Source organism: Cyprinus carpio, chromosome A25, assembly GCF_018340385.1.
Source record: "Cyprinus carpio isolate SPL01 chromosome A25, ASM1834038v1, whole genome shotgun sequence".
In the NCBI taxonomy this organism is placed as follows: domain Eukaryota; kingdom Metazoa; phylum Chordata; class Actinopteri; order Cypriniformes; family Cyprinidae; genus Cyprinus; species Cyprinus carpio.
This window is the reverse complement of record NC_056596.1, coordinates 6,540,116-6,560,723: the sequence shown is the minus strand read 5'-3', so window position 1 is coordinate 6,560,723 and position 20,608 is coordinate 6,540,116. Positions and strand designations below refer to the sequence as shown.

General features: G+C 35.5%; 1 protein-coding gene across 2 annotated transcripts in view; it reads left to right on the top strand.

The window, feature by feature from the left end:
• Positions 1–20,608, top strand: part of LOC109079954 (NT-3 growth factor receptor-like) — a 200,647-nt gene that overhangs the window by 136,557 nt on the left and 43,482 nt on the right. For both annotated transcript variants that reach the window (XM_042715165.1, XM_042715164.1), the window contains one exon: positions 17,320–17,508. In XM_042715165.1, the coding sequence (XP_042571099.1) occupies positions 17,320–17,508 (189 nt within the window). The remainder of the gene's footprint in view (positions 1–17,319; positions 17,509–20,608) is intronic.

The window sequence follows — 20,608 nt, the reverse complement described above, 5'->3', positions numbered from 1 at the left end:
TGGTTATGTATTTTGTTCATTTGTATGCATTACCTTCTATTTTATGGTCTATGTTTGAAGAACACCAATTTTTTAGACGCACAATTATTATTCTATTTAACGATTTTAAGTTTCCGTGGAATTTCACCGCTCACTGTGAATTATTGTCACAATGACATCATAGAAAATGAGCAGAACAGTGATGTAGAAGTGCCATCCAAGGACAAGAAGAACATTGGCTATGTTTTTTTTCAGCAGTTATTACAGCTAGAACACTATATCTCTCAAAGTTAGCTTTACAGTGTCATAACAGTAATACAGATGATGGCCACAGTCAGGAGAAGGAAGTGAGATAGTGAAGCAACAGGAGAAAGAGAGGGAGAAAAATCATTGTGATTCCTGGAGGTTTTATTTTTCAAAGGGTAACTTTCCTCTCCTGTGACGTAAGATGGATGAGTCTCGGTGGGTGGACAGGATACATAATGACCCCATCCATGTTGACTGGAAGCACTTATATCAGGGAGCTATCAGCACCACCACAAGTTCCTGTGGGATCTGGACAAACAACCAAAAGATCATCCCTCCTAAACAGACAGGGAGACCAGGGCTGATGGCCAGGGCATAAATTAAGTGGCTGTTGACTCCCGGTGGATGCTGGAAAAGCATTGAGATGTTTGCATTCACTCTCTCTTCTCGCTGTCAAGACAGTACCGAGGATGAAAGCAGAGAAAGCCCATTTTCTCTGGATTACAGGAGATCTGTTGCTTCATCTATTTTTCTTTTGCTCAAAACAGGAAAAGGCGAATCGTTTTATCTGTGCGATATTCCGGGGCCTGCTGACTCTGCAGGGGCAATTGAAACCCTCGGGCTTTCCAGCTTCCCGCGTGGCTTGTTTCTACTACAGGGGTAACCTGAGAAAAACAAGGCATTAGGAGAGGACATATATAATTTATTTCTAATGCTGGCAAAGGCTTTGAAATGGCCCCTTGCAGCAAAAACCTGTGATTATAGGTTAAGGGGTTGCAGAGGAGATGTTGCAGCAATCATTTCAAAAGAAGGTCAGAATTTCGGATACACTTCTATGAAATAGAAATGCCCTGCATTTATCAGTAATGCCTTTACTTTCGAGACACCATCTAGATTATTCCAAAAAGTTTGTACACAGCTCCCAGAGTCTGTAGTAATATTCCCCATGCATACTTTGTGTTCAAAGCAAAGCAAAGTAAAGTAAAGGTTTATTAATATTTATAAAATAAATATTTTTGTTTTTCTCTAGTAGTAGTAGTTTTATTTTTAGTGTTGTATTTTTTTTAATTTTTTTTTTATAATAATAATAATTAATAGTTTATTTTTTTATTATTTATATTAATATTCACATAATGTTTTTGTTTTATTCCCTTGCAGTAATATTATTAATAATAATATTAATGATAATAAAAAGGCCAATTTATTATAATTATTATTAATTAAGTATAAGTTGAGTAATAATAATAATAATAATAATAATAATAATAATAATAATAATAATAATGGTTTCATTAGTATCAGTATAAAATATTTATAAAATAAATCATTTTTGTTTTTGTTCTGTAATATATATATATATATATATAATATATATATCTATTATATATATAAATATATATATATATCCAGATATTATATATATATTAATGTTTCCATAACAATATTTATTATTATTTTTCATCATTATTATACATTTTATAGTTTCGGTTCTGTTAACGTCATTATTATTACAACATAAACACTTATTTATTTATTTCATAAATATATTATTTTAGAAATTATATGTTTATGTTGATTATTATTAATATTATGAGGTGAGTTAGTTTGTGCTTCATGCCTAATTGTTGTTATTTTAAAATAATTTTCAGTCTACTGTATTGTAATGCATTTATCTTTAGTATTTATATTATTTGGGTGGCAAATCAGCTTTCATCTGAGCACGTCTCTTGTCAGCGCCAAACAAATTGATCTACTTCTGAGTGAAACCTTAGACCAAAGCATCACACAATGACTGATAAAACACCACCACCAGGCCAGCCCCAACAAATATGACAAAATGAGAGCGGTGAACCTGTCACAGTCAAGAGAAAGGACACAACACACATCGCCTTTCAATGAGCCCATGAGGCAGATAACTGTATGTACACAAGAGTACCACATCTAATTCACTCACTTGGCTCCGGTGCTGGCACCTCTGTGCCTCACCAGTCCCCATTTTGATGCATTTCTGCCAGAGGTATCCATTACGATTCATTTAAGCAGTGCAGGGATGAACTGCATAATGCCATGAATATAGATTTGTCCATCTACCTGCCCATAAGATCTTGATTTTGGGATAATTGCATTGCAATAGGATCTGGTTTGGCAGTGCCTTCAGGACAGAACAGAGCAAATACTGAATATGCCACATTGCGAAAGTAAAATGGATTTTATTCGTATTCTCATCGCATTTCAGTGAAGGTAACATATGTGTCTCAATGAGTATGAGACACTCATTTTATCTGTAAGCTGGGCCGCAACTCATCTCATATCACTCCTAGGTTTAATTTCCATCAACATCCTCAGGTGGCAGTGCAAACATCCAGCCCCTCATTTCCTCCCATCTTGCCGGAATACCTCGCAGGCTAATGACGGCGATGGTGAAGGAACCCGTCTGTGCATTTGCAGCAATGTCCATCCCCTTGCTGCTTTTGGCTCTAAACAGAGAAGTCCTGGCAAAGAGGACTTCCTGTGGGGCTCTGACTGTCAGGTGAGCAGCTTGGCACATGGCCACTGGTTTGTCAACAATTTTTAAAATCACTATTAGAAGAAGTTAAGTTCAGTCCCTGCAGTTTGTGTACAGAGACCCCGAAAAGTAGTTAACGTGATTTATAAACTGCATATTTTATTATACTATATTATTATTATTATTATTATTATTATACTACGTATTTTTAAATAAAACATTTTATTAAATGGTAAGTATACACAACTAAATTAAAAAATGTAAAAATTAAAATTGTTGTTGTTCTTTAAAATTATTTATGATATAAATATGATTGATATAGTATATAAGTATTTACATTTTTTTTATTATGTGAATGTTGTTTTTGATAAATTAAAAAAATGGTAAATAACAACAACATCAATTATTATAATAAAAATTATATATATATATATGAATATCTTTGAAATGTGAGATATGTATCCCTACAAAATGGACATCAAGGCATGCTGAGGGAGAGAGAGGAAATAGAAGTACATCTGAAGGTAGAGCAATTTGTTTGTCTGTTTGATGTCATCTCAACGCCTTGCTCTATCATAGTACTGACATCACTCTCTGGCACGCTCGCAAGTAAACCAATTATGACAAGGGGAGAGGCGAGAGGTAGGGAGTGGAGGGCCACGGCAAAGGTCATGTCAATCTCAATACCCTGATGGCTTTGAAATGAAAAACCTTGACCTGTCTGAACAGTTTAGTGTCAGCTTTTGATTGTTCTGTCTGGCCATTATGGCCCACTGAAACAGGCCGCAGTGGATGGAGCAATCAGCACACCTCAGACTGCTTTAAGACTGCATGAATAGCACAGCATCTATTCAGATTTACTAAAAAGCTTTAGGTGCAGATGCTCAGATACCAAAACAAAATTATGTCTGTTCTTCCTCACTTTGAAAAAAACCCCACCAGACTGTGGGGATGCTCGTGCACACGTCAGTGCACACAACTAAGTGCTAACACCTTATGAAGGTTGAGTTTTGTTTTCTTTTTACTGCTGACAAGAGGAAGGACATGTTATCACAGCTTTTCTTGGGATTAGCAGGCTTTATCTAACGATGCATAATGAATCGCATTTATCTGTCCCTGTTGCTTTAATTGACACTCAAAGCATTGTGGGAAGAAAAAGAAATCCGAAGGGAACAGGTTCATAGTGCCACCTTATCTTGAAATTAGCTAGTTTTGTGGTTCATTGTGAAAGTAGGCTATGAATTAACTATGCAGACATTGACCGCATATTGGCCATGCACCATTTCATTGTTTAGTCAATGCTTATTTATTTAGGATAGTAATTGAGACATATATATTATTTTGCTAAAAAGCCCTGCACAAAGAAGATACTCAGTTGTGAGAGTGGAATGCTATGCACTAAATTAAACTGTCTGATCGTATTTAAGATCCATACATTAGTTCCTTTCTAAAACAAACTTTAGTTTCGTCTTAGCATACCTACAGTAGAACATACTTTAACTATTTCTCTATTATTATTATTATTATTACAATACATTCTTCCCATTTATAATAATAATAATAATAATAATAGTTTAAGAATGATAAATAATAGTCATAATTATTATTATATTTTACTTTTAATCATATTGTTTATTGTTCTTTTTCTTACTTTTTATGACATTTGATTATTTCCCTTCTTCCAATAATAATATTAGTAGTAATAATAATAATAATAATAATAATAATAATAATAATAATAATAATAATAATTTAGTCATATTGTGAGGATAAATGGCACACACACACACACACACACACACACACACACACACACACACACACACACACACACACACACACACACACACACACACACACACACACATTCTGTATAGACCTATAAACATATAGATATTTTTAATATTAAATATATAAATATAATTATATCACCTTTAAGTGGTTGTTTTTTTTGTCTCAGTAATCTAACTATTCTGCTGGGACAGTCGGTATACTCTTTAAACTGCTGATTTCTTTAATTTCTGAATTGCAGTGGTGAGGTCAGCAATATACATAAACAAAGAAACATAAAACTATTTTAAGTCTAAAGTGCAAAAATATCTCTTATGGCTCTCCTGGCTGCCCAAAAACATTTATATTTTTGTGTAAACCACATTAAGTTGGTGTATAAAATCCTTTAGTGGATAAAACAACTACTGGCGGGGAATAATGAAAGCAGATTTTCTGACCTCTGGGACGGTGTTTAGCTCAGCAGTAAAATTAAAAGTATAAGTCAAAGGTTCCATAATATCAGCGGCAGCTTTTATTTTTGTTAAACAAGTGTGTTAGGGCCTTTCAGATAAGCATTTTCACAGCCAAAGAACATTCTAGTATCAGTGTTTCACAGCAAAAAAAAACATTGTGCGTTGTTTTATCGCTGGACATTGTTGTATTCAACATTATTCCCATGAGTCCAGGACTGTGCAGATGCATGATACAACTAGAATGGAGCGGCATGGCGTTCATATTTATCACGGGTCACCTCCTGTTTCCTGCATTCAGGAAGAAATGAGTGTATACCTGGCTTTTCTCTGCCTTCTTTTCTCTGTCTTCCTCTTTGCTAGGAGAGATACATGCGTTTGGCATAAAGTGAGATGCTGTAGCTTGTGGCAGAGGATAGAGCTGATGGAGGGGGCAAGGGGAGGGCAAGAGAAGGTGCATTTATGTGTGTTCATACTCCCTGTGAGCCGTTTGATTAGGTGCCGTCATACTGAGACATCCAGAGAATCTGTATTCATTTGGTCATGCACCTGCCATCTAAAGCAAAGGGAGAGGAGCTTTTGAAAAGCTGAATGAAATGACACTGGAGAAATGGGGATGATAGGAGGGAGGGAGAGAGGGAGGCTTACAGGCAGGTGAGAGCAAGATGGTGCCTTTTTCTGGGTTCATAATGTTGAATACTTGTACTATTCTGCAGTGTAGAGCATTTTGTACTATGTATGTTATGCATGCATTTTCGTGTATTGAGTAGCTAAATGACTTGAGTACTATATTTGACAAAATGTGCATATAGTATATTGAGATACTATATCCCACAATGTAACATTCTTGCCTAATAAACTAGAAGCAATACCAATCAAGATTTTCATATTTGATCAGACTTTTACTTAATTTAAAATGTAAATTTAATTCAAATATGCCATTTATTTCTGAGATAATTACTGTACTCCACATGAAAACATGCCCAGGTCACATTTCACTTAAAAATCAGAAAGGGGGAAAAAATAAAAAATCTAAAATTATATAAATAATTATGATTGTAAGTAAAATTAAGCATAGCTATAGACTATTTGATTTTTTTCTCTGTCTCCATTTTCATAACCACCTACCACTCAATTCTCTTTACTGTAATAAATGTAGCCATTTTTTTTTATTATTCTCAATTTTGATGTAATAGATTTTTTTTATTTAAAAAGTTTATCATAAATAAATAATAAAAATGAATAAAACTCTATTAAATAATTTAAACCACAAATACTACCAAGTTCTACAAATATTTCACAAGTTAAATACTGTAAATAATGTTATAAAGTTATTTCTTTTTTTTCCCCCTTTTTTTGCATTATGGTAATAGAGTAAATTTGCTTAATTGTTGTTCATGAAGACATTTGAATTCTCATTCTCTCGCAGTATTGTAATAGTTTTAATGAAAAGTATCATTTTAATCATAAAACAGTTATAAAATGAATAAAATTGTATACAAAATTATTTACCACAAATTGAAACAATAAATACTACTGTGTTAATTTCACAATTAAATACTATAGAAAATGTGCAATTTGTTTATTTATTTATTTATTATTATTATTATTATTTATTTTTTTTTTTTTTTTTTTTTTTTATTGTGGTGGTGGGTGAGTTTGTTTATTTGTTTTTAATTTAATTATTGTTAATTAATAATAATAATGAAAACCTTTTTTTTTTTCAGAAAAATCTTTTTATTTTATTTTATTTTTTTTTATTTCACTAATGCATTTTTTTAATATAACTGTGCATATACTATGATTTTGTGAAATTCCCCCAAACATCCATGTGACAACCATTAAAAACATTTATTTGCATATTGCATATGACTACACTTAAATAGCAGGCAGTGTGCAGTATAAGCAGTCAGGAACACAGAGGCAGTACATGGGCTGGGTGGTACCAAAACATGACTGCATGACACACAGTCAGAACAGGACGCTGTTAATGTCTCATCCCCCATTGCCTCCATTCCCTCAGCATGGGCAGTAGAGATCCATCAGGAATAGACACTGTTCAATAAAAGCACACCAAGAGCCTCGTCTGCCTGCATGGGTAACAAATGAGGGGGCTGGACCCTGTGGTCCCTCCTGTATCTCAGCTATCCTCTGTCTGATAGTTTATCTGCCTTCTGTCTGTCTCTCTGTCCCCTGAGCTTCCTCCGTGGCCTCTCTTCCTACTTGCCTATCTCTGCACCTGTCTATATCCCAGTATGCTTTTTCTGCTGTCTTTGGCTGTTCGCTTGTTTACCAGTCTACCTCTCTGAATGTTTATATGCGTGTATGTTGTAATGTAGCTGTCTGTACACTCATCTCTGCTGAAACACTGTTAAATAGTCTATAACAGGCAGGTTTCCATTGTGACCATTTACCCAGCATAGAGGCACCTTTCCACCAGATTTCACTGCACAAAAAGCAGTTGCAGGCAAGAAAAATTGGCTCAGCTTCAGCCCCTAAAACCTGCTGATATCAAAAGACAGTAATTGCTAATGCTAATGAATTTGTGTATTGTGTGATTAATAAATACAAGAAATATTTGTGTATTGTGTAAATATAAAGAAAAAGAAGAGGGATCGTAAACAACCCTACTGAAAAAGACAGCATATACTAGTTAGGTATGTTTTGACACTGGGATGCTGGTTTATGCTGGTCCTTTGGCTGTTTATGCTGCTCATGTGCTGGTTTATGCTGGTCCCTTTGCTGGTTTATGCTGGTCATGTGTTGGCAAAGGACCAGCATAAACCAGCATAGGACCAGCATAAACCAGTAAAAGGACCAGCATAAACCAGCAAAAGGACCAGCATAAACCAGCAAAGGACCAGCATAAACCAGCATACCAGGGTCAAAACATACCTAACCAGCATATGCTGTGTTTTTTTTTTTTTTTTTTACAGCAGGGAATGTATGCAATTTTGGTCGGAATAAAAAAGATTCTCTGGAAAACTTCATTCTTTGTCCTTTTTCACTTTCTTCAACATAAACAGAAAGCTGTTTAGCATTTAACGCTAATGCCAAGCTAATGAAAGTTTATCTATGGCATTTGTAGTTTTATCTATGCATTTTATCATTCTTGTGCTTCACAGGGGATGATGGGAAATGTAGTTTGATCGCACAAGCCTTCCAGCTCATAAACCAGTTATTTCTAGCAAGCTAGAAACGAAATTATGCCGTCAAAATCACAACTACAACTTTTTGTTATAAGTATTACTTTACATGCACTGCAAATCTTTAACTGAAAAGAAAGTTACAGGTTTCTCACTGGTATTAATGCCAGCATAACAGACAACCCCGTGGTCACTGGAAATATGGCTAATTGGCGACATATTAAATATTAGTATATTGCTTCTTGCACATTTCACAACTTTCGAATTGAAGTTTCCAATTAATGGCAGTAAAAGCCCATTTCAGTTTTATCCAAATCAGATGAACATGAATTTGGCAAGGTTTTATCATGTTGGATGTATCATGATAGTTCAGAAATAATGTGTGAGTGCTGCTAAAATGCTACCTAACTGAGTGTTTAAAGCAAACATGAGATAAAAATATATTTGCTTAAGCAACCATGCCATTTTAGCTTGCTTCTCCAAGTCTTTGAGCTTTTGTATCATGATTTGTGTTTCTGGAATAATATTCAAGCACTCCGCATCACAAGTGGAATTTTTAAGCAGCATTAGTAGGCCTATGTTGTAGTCAGTTATCGTTCGTCTCTTAAGTCAGATCTCCTTTCAAAACAATCAGCCCATCTCTCTCTCCCTTCATTCCTGCCGGGAGATCAGGGTCATTAGCATTCAGCGGGAATCAAACACCTGCCAGCCACGTGAAGCCTCACTGCGGTGAGCACAATCAGCCAAATGTTTTCCTTATGCGATGAATGTGTGTGGCTGTCACCATTTCAGTTGATATATGGGTTCTCTGCTCTGTCTCGCTCTCTTCTGCTCCATTCCTCCCTCCGGTTCCTCCATTCCTCTATCTAAGATTCACCAGAGGGGGTCTGTGAGGGTAAAACACCGCATAGATGCTTCAGGTGCACCTGAACGACACCGTACTCTGATTCACTGTCACAGATCTTGCACCACTTTATAAAATGGCAGATCGCTCACAGAGTTGTAGGAATATTGGCAGCCCAGATGTATGGCCATACTTCATTTTTCCATTTATGACGCAAGCTGGTCAGTTGCCATTGGCAATGTGCTGAAGGCTTCATAGGGTCACTGCAGGGTTACATACGAAACGGACCTCCAGTCCCCTAGGAGCGCCATTACACACTGCCAGACGACATAATAAATGAGAATGAAACCGTGATACCCGTAGGCAGAATTTTAAAGCAATGCTGTGATGTGACTCACATGATGGAGAGATGTGAGCTCACACTAACAGCTAGTCACTTGGAACAGCAATTATTTTCTTTCTTTCCTATTTTTAATTCCACTGCAGCAGAGTGTCGGTTTTTCATTAGCACAAGTATTAATATGTCAATGAAAAATTACTGAATAAAACGTTCCATTTTTAATAAAGGTACATACATACAGTATACAAAAGTGTACCTACATTATAAATATGATAAAATCTAAACTTATATATTATATGTATTTTGGACCAATGAGGTTTTTTGAAGAAAGAAAGAAATGTATACACTTTTATTCACTGACAATAATAATAAATTATTCTTGGGCACTAAATCATCAGATTTCAATGACACTGAAGACTAGAGTAAAGGAGCATTTTTTGGTCTCTTGTTTCTCATTTTCCTCTTGAAAATACCTCATAGATTCTCTCTGGGGTTCAGGTCTGGTGAGTTTGCTGGCCAGTCAAGCACACCAACACCAACCAACTTTTGGTGCTTTTGGTAGTGTGGGCAGGTGCCAAATCCTGCTGGAAAATTAAATAAGCATCTTCAAAAAGCTGGTCAGCAGAAGGAAGCATGAAGTGCTCCAAAATTTCTTGGTAAACGGGTGCAGTGACTTTGGTTTTCAAAAACCACAATGGACCAACACCAACAGATGACATTCCACACCAAATCATCACAGACTGTGAAAATTTAACACTGGACTTCAAGCGAATTGGGCAATGAGCTTCTACACCCTTCCTCCAGACTCTAGGACCTTGGTTTCCAAATGAAATACAAAACTTGCTTTCATCTGAAAAGAGGACTTTGGACCACTGGGCAACAGTCCAGTTCTTCTCCTCATTAGCCCAGGTAAGACGCCTCTGACGTTGTCTGTGGTTCAGGAGTGGCTTAACTGTAGCCAAATTCTTTGACATGTCTGTGTGTGGTGGCTCTTGATGCTTTGACCCCAGCCTCAGTCCATTCCTTGTGAAAATCACTCAAATTCTTGAATCGATTTTGCTTGACAATCCTCATAAGGCTGCGGTTCTCTCGGTTGGTTTGTGCATCTTTTTCTTCCACAATTTTTCCTTCCACTCAACTTTCTGTTAACTTGCTTGGATACAGCACTCTGTGAACAGCCAGCTTCTTTGGCAATGAATGTTTGTGGCTTACCCTCCTTGTGAAGGGTGTCAATGATTGTCTTCTGAACAACTGTCAGATCAGCAGTCTTCCCCATGATTGTGTAGCCTAGTGAACCAAACTGAAAGACCATTTTCAAGGTTCGGGAAACCTTTGCAGGTGTTTTAAACTGATTAGCTGGTTGGCATGTCACCATATTCTAACTGTTGAGATGAATTGGTGGGATTGGTGGGATTTTGCCAAAATCATCACAATTAAAAGAACTAAAGACTTAAACTACTTCAGTCTGTGTGCATTGAATTTATTTAATACACAAGTTTCACAATTTGAGTTGAATTACTGAAATAAATGAACTTTTCCACAACAGTATAATTTATTGAGATGCACCTGTACGTGTAATCCAGATTACTAGATTAATTTGCTTAATTTGTAATCAGTGATGGGCTACAATTTTTAAATAATATACCCAGCACTATATATACAGTATATAAACAATTTATTTGTTATTAAAATACTTGTATTGTGTATGCTTCGTATGGGCTTCACTTTGGAATGTAACATCATTTTACGAGATGTGACTGACTAAGTTGTACCTTTGTTCCTCACAATCTTATTTTAGTTTACATTAAATTGAACTTAGTTCCTGCTGTCTGTCTAAAGTCTCAAGGCTGCGGAAGCATGTAGTGGGTTTGCACTCCATTCAACAATGCGTTCTTGTCTTGTTCTAATTTATTTGATTCAGTAACTGATCAACAAAACATAGATTAAAATTAAGATACAAATTAAACAAAATGAAATTCATTAAAAAAAAGACTTTCCACGTAGCAAAGCGTATGAAGTGGTCAAAGATGATGTCTGTCCCACTCCATTATTGCCGTCCAATTCTTTACCATGCCCTTTATAACATTTAACAATTACGCCGTTTTCTTTCATAATTAACAGAACAAAACAAAAAAATAATATTTAAACATAAATATAAAACAAAAATAAATTTTCTTAAATGGCTAAACAACTATAATACAAATTCAAATTCATAGTTGAAAAGAATCTTTGCCCTGTATATCTGCTCTGTGCATGGACACCTAAAGGTTGGTTCTTATTATGAAGAGCTTTCAGTCCTGTCCTTGGCTAATGTGTGTGTGAGTGTATGATTGATTTATGCCTGAGGATATTTGGTCACTGTGTGTTGCGTTTGCTTCTTCATCTGTCCCTTCAGGTGAAGCAGCTGTACTGTCCTTCCCCTCCAGCTCCACGGGCGTTTATACTGCTATAAACAAAATGCACATTGAATGCTGTGCCTATGGCCTACTTTGATCATGGACCATAAAGATGACTGACTGCCTTTATGTTCCTGCCGGTTTTTCATTGTTTGGCCCAGTTGCAGGAGTGCTGGCACAGGATATTAATGCTTCCAGTATCGGGACTCTGTTTTGTTGACTAGCATGGGTGCTAGCGTTGTTTTATGACATAGGGAGCTAATCATTCCACCTTTGATTTGTGCTGCAAGAATATTGTATACCATGACATGCTAGGAAGGAAAAAATGGCTGAAACAAAAATAGTGGGCATATAAAATCGCATTAGAATTGTAGCCTAACATTTAGCACATTGCACTTGATTTAAGCTTGCTTATTCAAATCTGGTTAGCGTAAAATTGTAAGTCTGATTGCTTAGAAAAGTAAAATATTTCTTCAATAAATGGCGCAATTTGAGGTGTCATTTGTGATTGTAGCACTCTCTAAAATCTCTAAATCTGTGCATAAGCAATAATAAATATAGCTAATGGTAAGTGTGAAGTGTATTGTGTGTAAGCATTGCTAATGCTTATTAAAAGGTGCGAGGCGTTCTTAGTACACCTGAGGCTCCAGGGGATGTTGTACTATTAATCTGTTTCATAGAGATGAAATTGTGATAACCATCAAGCTGCTGTTTTCAAGTATTTGCACATTTCCATGTCTCACACCAAGCGAACAAGCTGTTTATTATTTAAGGAGGCACTCAGTGAAAAATTCTTCATAATCGTTTCATTTTTCCTCAGCGCTTCCATAAACAGCAAATGAGGTCTATCAGGCATATTCTGTGAATATGGTACACTTTAGTGTTACGTTGCTTTTTTAAATCTATCTTTTTTTTTTTTTTTTTTTTTTTTCTATCTGTCTATCTGTATGTCTGTCTGTCTGCCTGTCTGTCTTGTCTATCTATCTATCTATCTATCTATCTATCTATCTATCTATCTATCTATCTATCTATCTATCTATCTATCTGCTTTTAAATATGCTGGAAACATGTTTATTGCAAGGTTTTAATGTCACACAATTTTGTAGCAGGGTTGCAAATCATAAAGAAAAAATAACAACAACAGTATCTCATGTAATGTTTATAATAATATTAACATTTTCTGAATGTTAAGGACCATTGTTAATTGACCATTTGTTGAAAAAAGGCCAAATGTTGTTCCTTATTCATGGAAACCGAAATTAACCGCCTGAATAAACGTCCTTTCACTTTAGAGGTCCTGCATGTTTACGGCTCTTTGAGACCTAGCACTTTTTTCACACCCAAGGTCTTATTTTCCTCTGTATGTTTGAGAATATTTTGTGCAAATAACGTTTGAGTCCAGACATGCCTACGCCAGGCGCAATTGAAGAGGGTTTTCGAAGTGAAAAGTGGCAAGATGATGACCGCATTGTTGTTGTCTGCCTTGCAGGCAATCAGAACACCAGGGAGTCGATTCACTGTGTTCATATTCTCTGTTTACCCAACAAAAGAGTTTTGTTGTTGTTGCTGATCACCGAGGGGCACTGCAGATATATCTGGGCTATTCACAAATCAGGAAAAGAAGAAAAGCTACCGACTTCAGGCCATTACAGCAGTTTGCACAGGAATGAGCAGAAGAGACAGCACAATTACGGCCATAGGAAGTGGCCTGAGTGTTTTTATATGGCTGATTTTCCAGCTCTACCACTTCCAATCAGTCTCATATGCTAAGGAAAGTATGAACCATCCTTTTTGCCCAAGTCTGTACCTCTCGCTTCCTCGCTTTCGGACGAGGTGGTTTGATGTCAAGGAGACACTTCAGTGCACATTGGTGAGATCAGAGGAAGTAATGTGAGTAATTTATTCGTGCAGGTCTTCCATGGCTGCTTTGCATTGCAATCAGGGCACAATTGCCATAAGAGAGAAGTGGGCATGGATAGTGCCTGTTTTATCTTTTATAGCTACCTGAGATACAGAAAAGTGCTCGGTGCACTTTCAACATCAAAGGAAGCCACATCAACTCCAGGCAAAATGGCATTCAGACAGCAGGGTTCAGATGCCTTTATAAACAGGATCAATCGTCCCTGTCACCTTTTGCGCCTATTTGGCCTCAGCAGGTGTATGTTTGTGTGTATTTAAAAGTGTGTGTAAGTTTGAAAATGAGAGCTGGAGAGATGGAGAAAGTGAGATGAATGCATGCAATGCGATTCTTGGTCCCAATAAACCGTGATTTCTGTCTGGATTTGTCATGATAAACAATGTTTGGCTAATGATCCTTTTTATGTGTTCCAAAAATATATTTGTGATCATATCAGTTGATAAACTTAATTTATTTATATAATAATAATAATAATAATAATAATAATAATAATAATGGTTTTCTTTATATAACTATGTTACTATATATTTTACTATATGTAATTATAAAAACAATTTCTAATAATAAATATATCTATTAAACAAAAATAACTGGAGTATTTTTTTTTATAAGAAAAAAACATTTCGTTGTGGATTTTAAATTGGTCATTTGATTTCATGCTGTAATAGAAAGATACCATTCCATTATCATACTGAATCTGAAACTTGAGCATAAAAGGAAAGATCAGTGCGATGACAGAAAGTGAGTTCAATCCTAATGTACTGTAGTTCTGGCATACACACATCTATCATGCAGCACTCTCACTCATATGGCACAAGCTGTGTGACATCGCTGCGCTACATACAGCAAGGTGGAAATTTATGTGTGAGTTTGCATGTGTAATGCATGTCTTCATGCAGGATTACCATAGTTATTTTCAGTGCTAATTAACAACAGTGTGAGAACTTGCTGTAAGCTGTATGATAATCAGCCCAGAACGGAGAAGCACATCATCTTTTTTAAACAAGGATGCCAGACTAATTTTTATATTTATATATATGCATTTAGCAGATGCTTTTATCCATAGTGACTTACAGTGCATTCAAGCTATACATTTTTTTTCCAGTATGTGTGTTCCCTGGGAATCGATCCCACAACCTTTTGAACTGTTAACGCAATGCTCTACCACTAAGCCACAAGAACAGGAAATTTTTGTTTTTACACATGGAAGCAGGTATTTGCAGTGAAGTGTTGTACAGGAGTAGTTCACCCATCACCAACAGGTTGTTTTTACCATTAGTGTATCATATGTGACTCCTCGCTTGGAATACAGTGGTGATAATCCAGATTTTTTTATTTGTCAGGCAGGGAAGGTCCTTTTAAAATAAATGGAAACTTCTGGACCAAACAAAGTTGTCTAATTCCAAAGAGAAGATGACAAGAGGAGGAAGTCCTGTAGAAACACGATGGCTCGCCACCTATTTTCTGCTGCGTAAACAAATTGTTTCCTGCACTTTATTGATAGAGTTCCTAACTCAAAATGCTAAAAGGCAACAGCGAGTGAATGCGATCTTCAATTCACCATGCCAGCTGTATAATAGGATTTTGAAAGTGCCATTTGATATGCCTTATGTATTTATTTTGAAGCGCATTAACAGCTGCGTCTCACTTTGCGCATCTCTAAGTATAACCTGAAGGCGTTTTAAGGCGTGCTGTTACTCTTAAGCTAAAAAACATAACACCATTAATGCAATTTTAAACAAAACTGAGCTAATAAAAATAACTTTTAATTTTATGGATAAAATGAATAATTGTTGGGATGACTTGATCCTACAGTTTTTAAATAGATATTTTAGACATTGAATAATAATAATAATAATAATATTAATAATCATCATATAGGCCCTACAGTTTTTAAATAGATATTTTAGACATTGAATAATAATAATAATAATAATATTAATAATCATCATCATCTTCATAATAATGCACCTTCAACTTTTTTTTTTAAAGAAAAGGGGTAAATGTGTTAGTACTTTTTAACCTTGCTAAGACTTCTTTTAGTATTTACAAAAATTATTTTAATGGTCCTTTTGGGGCTTTTAGACTTTCCAATTAAGGAAAAGAAAACAATTTTAATGACCCAATTAGCTGCAGGGGTCATTTGACACTTAGCTGAACGTCTCCTCAAGTCTTAAAGGCTAAAACTAATTAAGACTTTTACCCAAGATTTCCCCTTAAATGTGTCACAGCAGACCACTGTTATTGTCTCAAAATACAGCAGTGAAAGCGATTGCGGCTGCTCATTACATTTAGATTTCAGATTGAATTTCACAAAGAGAAATAAATGTTCTTTTTTATTTAGCATTACAACTAAATTTCAAATGAAACCTTGGTGACGACTTTTATGCTTTCTAATAAAAGAATCACTCAAATTAGTGATGCCGTCTTTCAAAATACTCAGCTTATTTTTTTTATGTATTAGCTTATTGTTTATCCTTCAATATGACTTATTTACCCACAGTCTTCCCGTCATGATACCTGCCAAAAGAAATGCGCAAATATTTGTAATCCCTGAGGGTATAAACACTGCCAATCCATATTGTTCTTCACTTTTTCATATGAAAGTCTTTGTATCTCTCACACTGAAGCGTCTGTGCTTGTGTACAATGCTAAGCTTTCTTTGAGAACTATGACTTCTTTCTTTAAAATAAATAAATAAATAAATACATAGCTTGGTCTATCTGTCTACGTACAGTTCACTCGTTGGCCTGTATCAAGATGTCTGACCTTATGAACTAAATGACCTTGTGAATCTTCCTAAGAGAGTTCCAAGATAAAACTGACTGTCAGGATCAAAAGCCTTGAATGACAGCATGACTGTTCCTTCATGTTCTCAGCATTTATTATGTTGAGAAAACGTCAAATTTTAGCTTGCTCACTCAACACTAATATATATATATAGTGGCCCAGTGGCACAGATGAGAAAAATGCAATTTTCTTGGAATTACTTTGAAGTGTCAGAAAATATAGAATATATTAAAATGTCTTATACAGTATTTTTATTTATAAATATTAAATATTTAAATTAATATTAATAATATTAAATATTACTAATATTATTACATTTAATTGTTATTTTATTTTAACATTTCATTTCATTTTAAAATTTATTTTTACATTTTTCAAGTCTCAACAGTAAGTTTTTTTTTTCTTCCCTGCTGTTTCCGAGGAGAGAGAGGATGGATGGATGGATGAATAGCAAGCAATGACCATTACTGGGAAAGTGCTAGTTAAGTCAGCTGTCCTGAAACACAGGTACTACATTAGGATTGAACTCACTTTCTGTCATTAGGCCATCTTTATTGTCAAGGCCTGTCATTTATCTGTTGCCGGTTTGGAGGCCCGAAACTGAATGTGGGTGTATTTTTGTTGACGCCACTAAATGAGCCGATGATGGGACTTTGGGAAACTTGGGGAGTCAGTGTTTATCATGGCCCAGGGCCACGGCAGCTGAGGCTTCTGGGGTTGAATCAGGCCGAGGCGTTTAACGTGTGACCAAATGACAGAGAAGAGCTCAGAGGCCAGTCGCAGCTCTAAGAGATAACGTTTATTCTGACAAATGAGCCTGTCCGCTTTTCCCTCTCAGATGTATTACGCTGCATTCATTTTCCATTAAGCAACCAATGTCATTTTGTGTGATGGCTCTCTTTTTCTCTCTGCAGGACCCGTGGCTGTGATCAGTGGTGAAGAAGACTCCGCCAGCCCCCTCCATCATGTTAATCATGGCATCATAACCCCATGTACCCTGGATGCTGGGCCAGACGCCGTGGTGATCGGCATGACCCGCATCCCAGTGATCGAAAACCCACAGTATTTCCGGCACGGGCACAACTGCAACAAACCCGCAACTTGTGAGTACCAAATAGGCACCAAGATTTTTATTTATTTATTTTTTGTCTAGATTTATTTAGCATAATCATCTGCAATATTTGCCTGCTGGTTATTTATCCTGAAACAAGTAACAAGCCTTCACAAGCTTTCATGGTTCTGGTTGCCAGATGTCAAGAGTTTAAATCCCCCAATCAGAGCTTTAGTTGTAAATCTAAAAATTTCCTATACATTGTTAAAATGTAAAAAAAGAAAAAATGTTTCAATTCTTTTTCTTGAGTATTCATTATTTGAGAAGTTTGAGAAACATACAGTATGAGCACACAGAAAAAATAAATGATGTAGAAACAATTTTCACTCTAATTCGTTGTTAAATTTACTAGCAATTTCTAATGTTTGAATTAAACAAAAAAAATTAAGTAGAAAGAAATTGTAATTTTTTGTAAAATATACTTTAATGAGCTTTTAAAAATATATATATATATATTTTTTACCACTTTACTGTGTAAAAAATATATATCTATATATTTTTAAAAGCTTATTGAAGTATATTGGTTGCTGAATTATTTGATTTGCTTGCTGAACCATACAGTAAGTCATTAATTATGTCACATCCGATTTCAAATTAAACAAGAATTCTTACTACTGTATGCTGAAATAATCAGTGAATCAATTAATTGGTGAATCTGTACATTTGGGAATCAGTAAGTCATTTGAATCATGTGTCGATTAATGAATCAATGAATCAATGAATCAGTCCAGCCACCACTGAATTACTTCAGTCAGTTAATTGGTGAATCAGTGAGTCATCAGTGAGAATTAGTGAGGCATTAGAATCATGTGTCAATCAAAGTATCAATTTGATTTTTAATCAATTAAATATTGCCATTTTTTAAGTTTGAATATATATTTTGCACTGCATACTCACGATTTCCATTCCTGCTGCCTGCCAACAGCCATTTTCCGTAATCCGACTTTGTTCCACACAGCAGGTGGCAGACATTCCCGAGCTCTTCATTGCCCCCTTGAGTATGCTTCCGAACAGAACTGATTCAATTAAAGTCTGAAGACTCCTGCCATTTGAAAAGCATCCTATGAGTGCTTATTTATGTGAGTGGCAGCGACATTGACAGTGATTTGTGGAGTTTCTGTCCTTGCTTAAATTGTAACAGTGTGCTCAGGAAGTGCATAAATCTGCTGCCCCCCCTTAGCGAGACTCAACATATTTTAGTGCACCTACTGTACTGTCATATTTCCAGAGTAAATTGAACTTGGGTTTAAATTTAGGTTGGCTGCAAATTCCCTCATGTGCCTTACAGATTGAATTCTAGACAAAAGCATATGTATGCGTGAAAAAGAGAAGGTGATGCAGGAAATGGGGGCGTGAAAAATCAAAAAACTTTATGTTTAAAAAAGAATTTGAGTGGGCTCTCAAAGTGGTCTCAACTACAAAAGTAAGTGGATTTTTTTTGTGGAGTGTTTTGAAGTATATAGTATTCATAGTAGTTATTATATATATATATATATATATAATATGGTGATATTGTTATAAAATAAATAAAATTTTGTGTTTTTTTATATATATAAATATTTTTCAAAGGAGAACATTTTTATGTGAATTTTAATGGTTAATTTCCACATAAATTGTAATTTAATCTGCTTTAACTAGGATGAAAACGACTCTATATTCATATGGTAATTTTAATATTTTGCACAATTGCCAAACCTTCTTATTTCCACCTGAGAAAAGGATTCACACTAGTCCTTTTGGGGCGCAGATGGGGTTTCTCTTCCACATGGCCTTGATCCGGACTAATCTGTGAATTATCTGTCTTTAGGATTTTACATTATTCCGAGGCTGGCAGACTGTATTCCCTCAACGCATCCATTCTTTATTTTTTTTTTTTTTTTTTGTTCTTATTATGATTTTTTATGTTTTTTAAATATAGAGAAAATTTTGTTTTCTGTGTGGTGTGGGGGGAGAAATGTTGTTATATTGTGTTTCCAGGCACCATGTGCTTCTGATCTGCCTGTTCTGTCTCCAATGTGGAGACAATCCCAAACTAAGTGAGCTTTGTTAAATCGGCTTAATTTTATCGGCCTCTAAAGATGTGATTCTGGTTCTCCGGCCTCTTTTGAACCCCTAAAAAGTGGCAGAGTATCATCAGTCATATTGTGCTGCTTTGTTGCCTCATAATCAAATAAATTTGATTTGTTTGTGGGCAGAGACATGCAACTCAGGCTGGATATCACTTTTGAAGCACCTGGAGGCGACCAAGAAGATTAATTTAATTCATCTGAGCCGAAGCAATAACAACACAGCTGATTGCATGAGGTGTCAATGTCGTGTCCGACTCCTGAATCTTTTCATGAATTATTATTATTTTATTTTTTTTTACAGAAAAACTTGTTTTAGCACTGACTTTTTATTATTATTATTATTATTATTATTATTATTATTATTATTATTATTATTATTATTTATTTATTTATTTTGCAGATTGCAAGTTATTTTATACAAATATATGAATACAAATATACAAATAACTTAAACTCTAAAACAACTAAAGATGAAAATTACACACACACACACACACACACACACACACACACACACACACATTCTTCTTTTTTTCTGTTAAATATACGGATACTTTGAGCATTGGCAATTTGTCAGAGTTGTTTATTATCTTTTTAGGGATCCTAATTGTTCATATTTCAGTGAACTCAGATACCAAAAGGAAAATATATGGAGGGACCCAGATGAAAAACAACAAAGCTGTAGGCAAACAAAGCCAATATCCGCTGCTCCATGAAGCTGATACACAATCAAACAGTGCCTGGTGGCTATGGAGAAGCACATGGAGGGGTTGTAAAGCTGCTTGATTTGTCATTTTGTTCTTGGAGAGTGGAGGACGTGGAAAGAATGAGGTATCAGTAGCAGCGGACGATGACTTGGGAGCCGGTGTAGCTTAGTTGGTAGACTGTAAAATGTTTAATTTAATTAGATGCATTGTTGTGGTGGTGTAGTGGTTAAGAAGCTGGGCTGATAACCAAAAGACTTTGAGTTTGAAATCTACAGCTACAAGAGATAGGAAATGGATTTCACCATCCCTCCGTAGT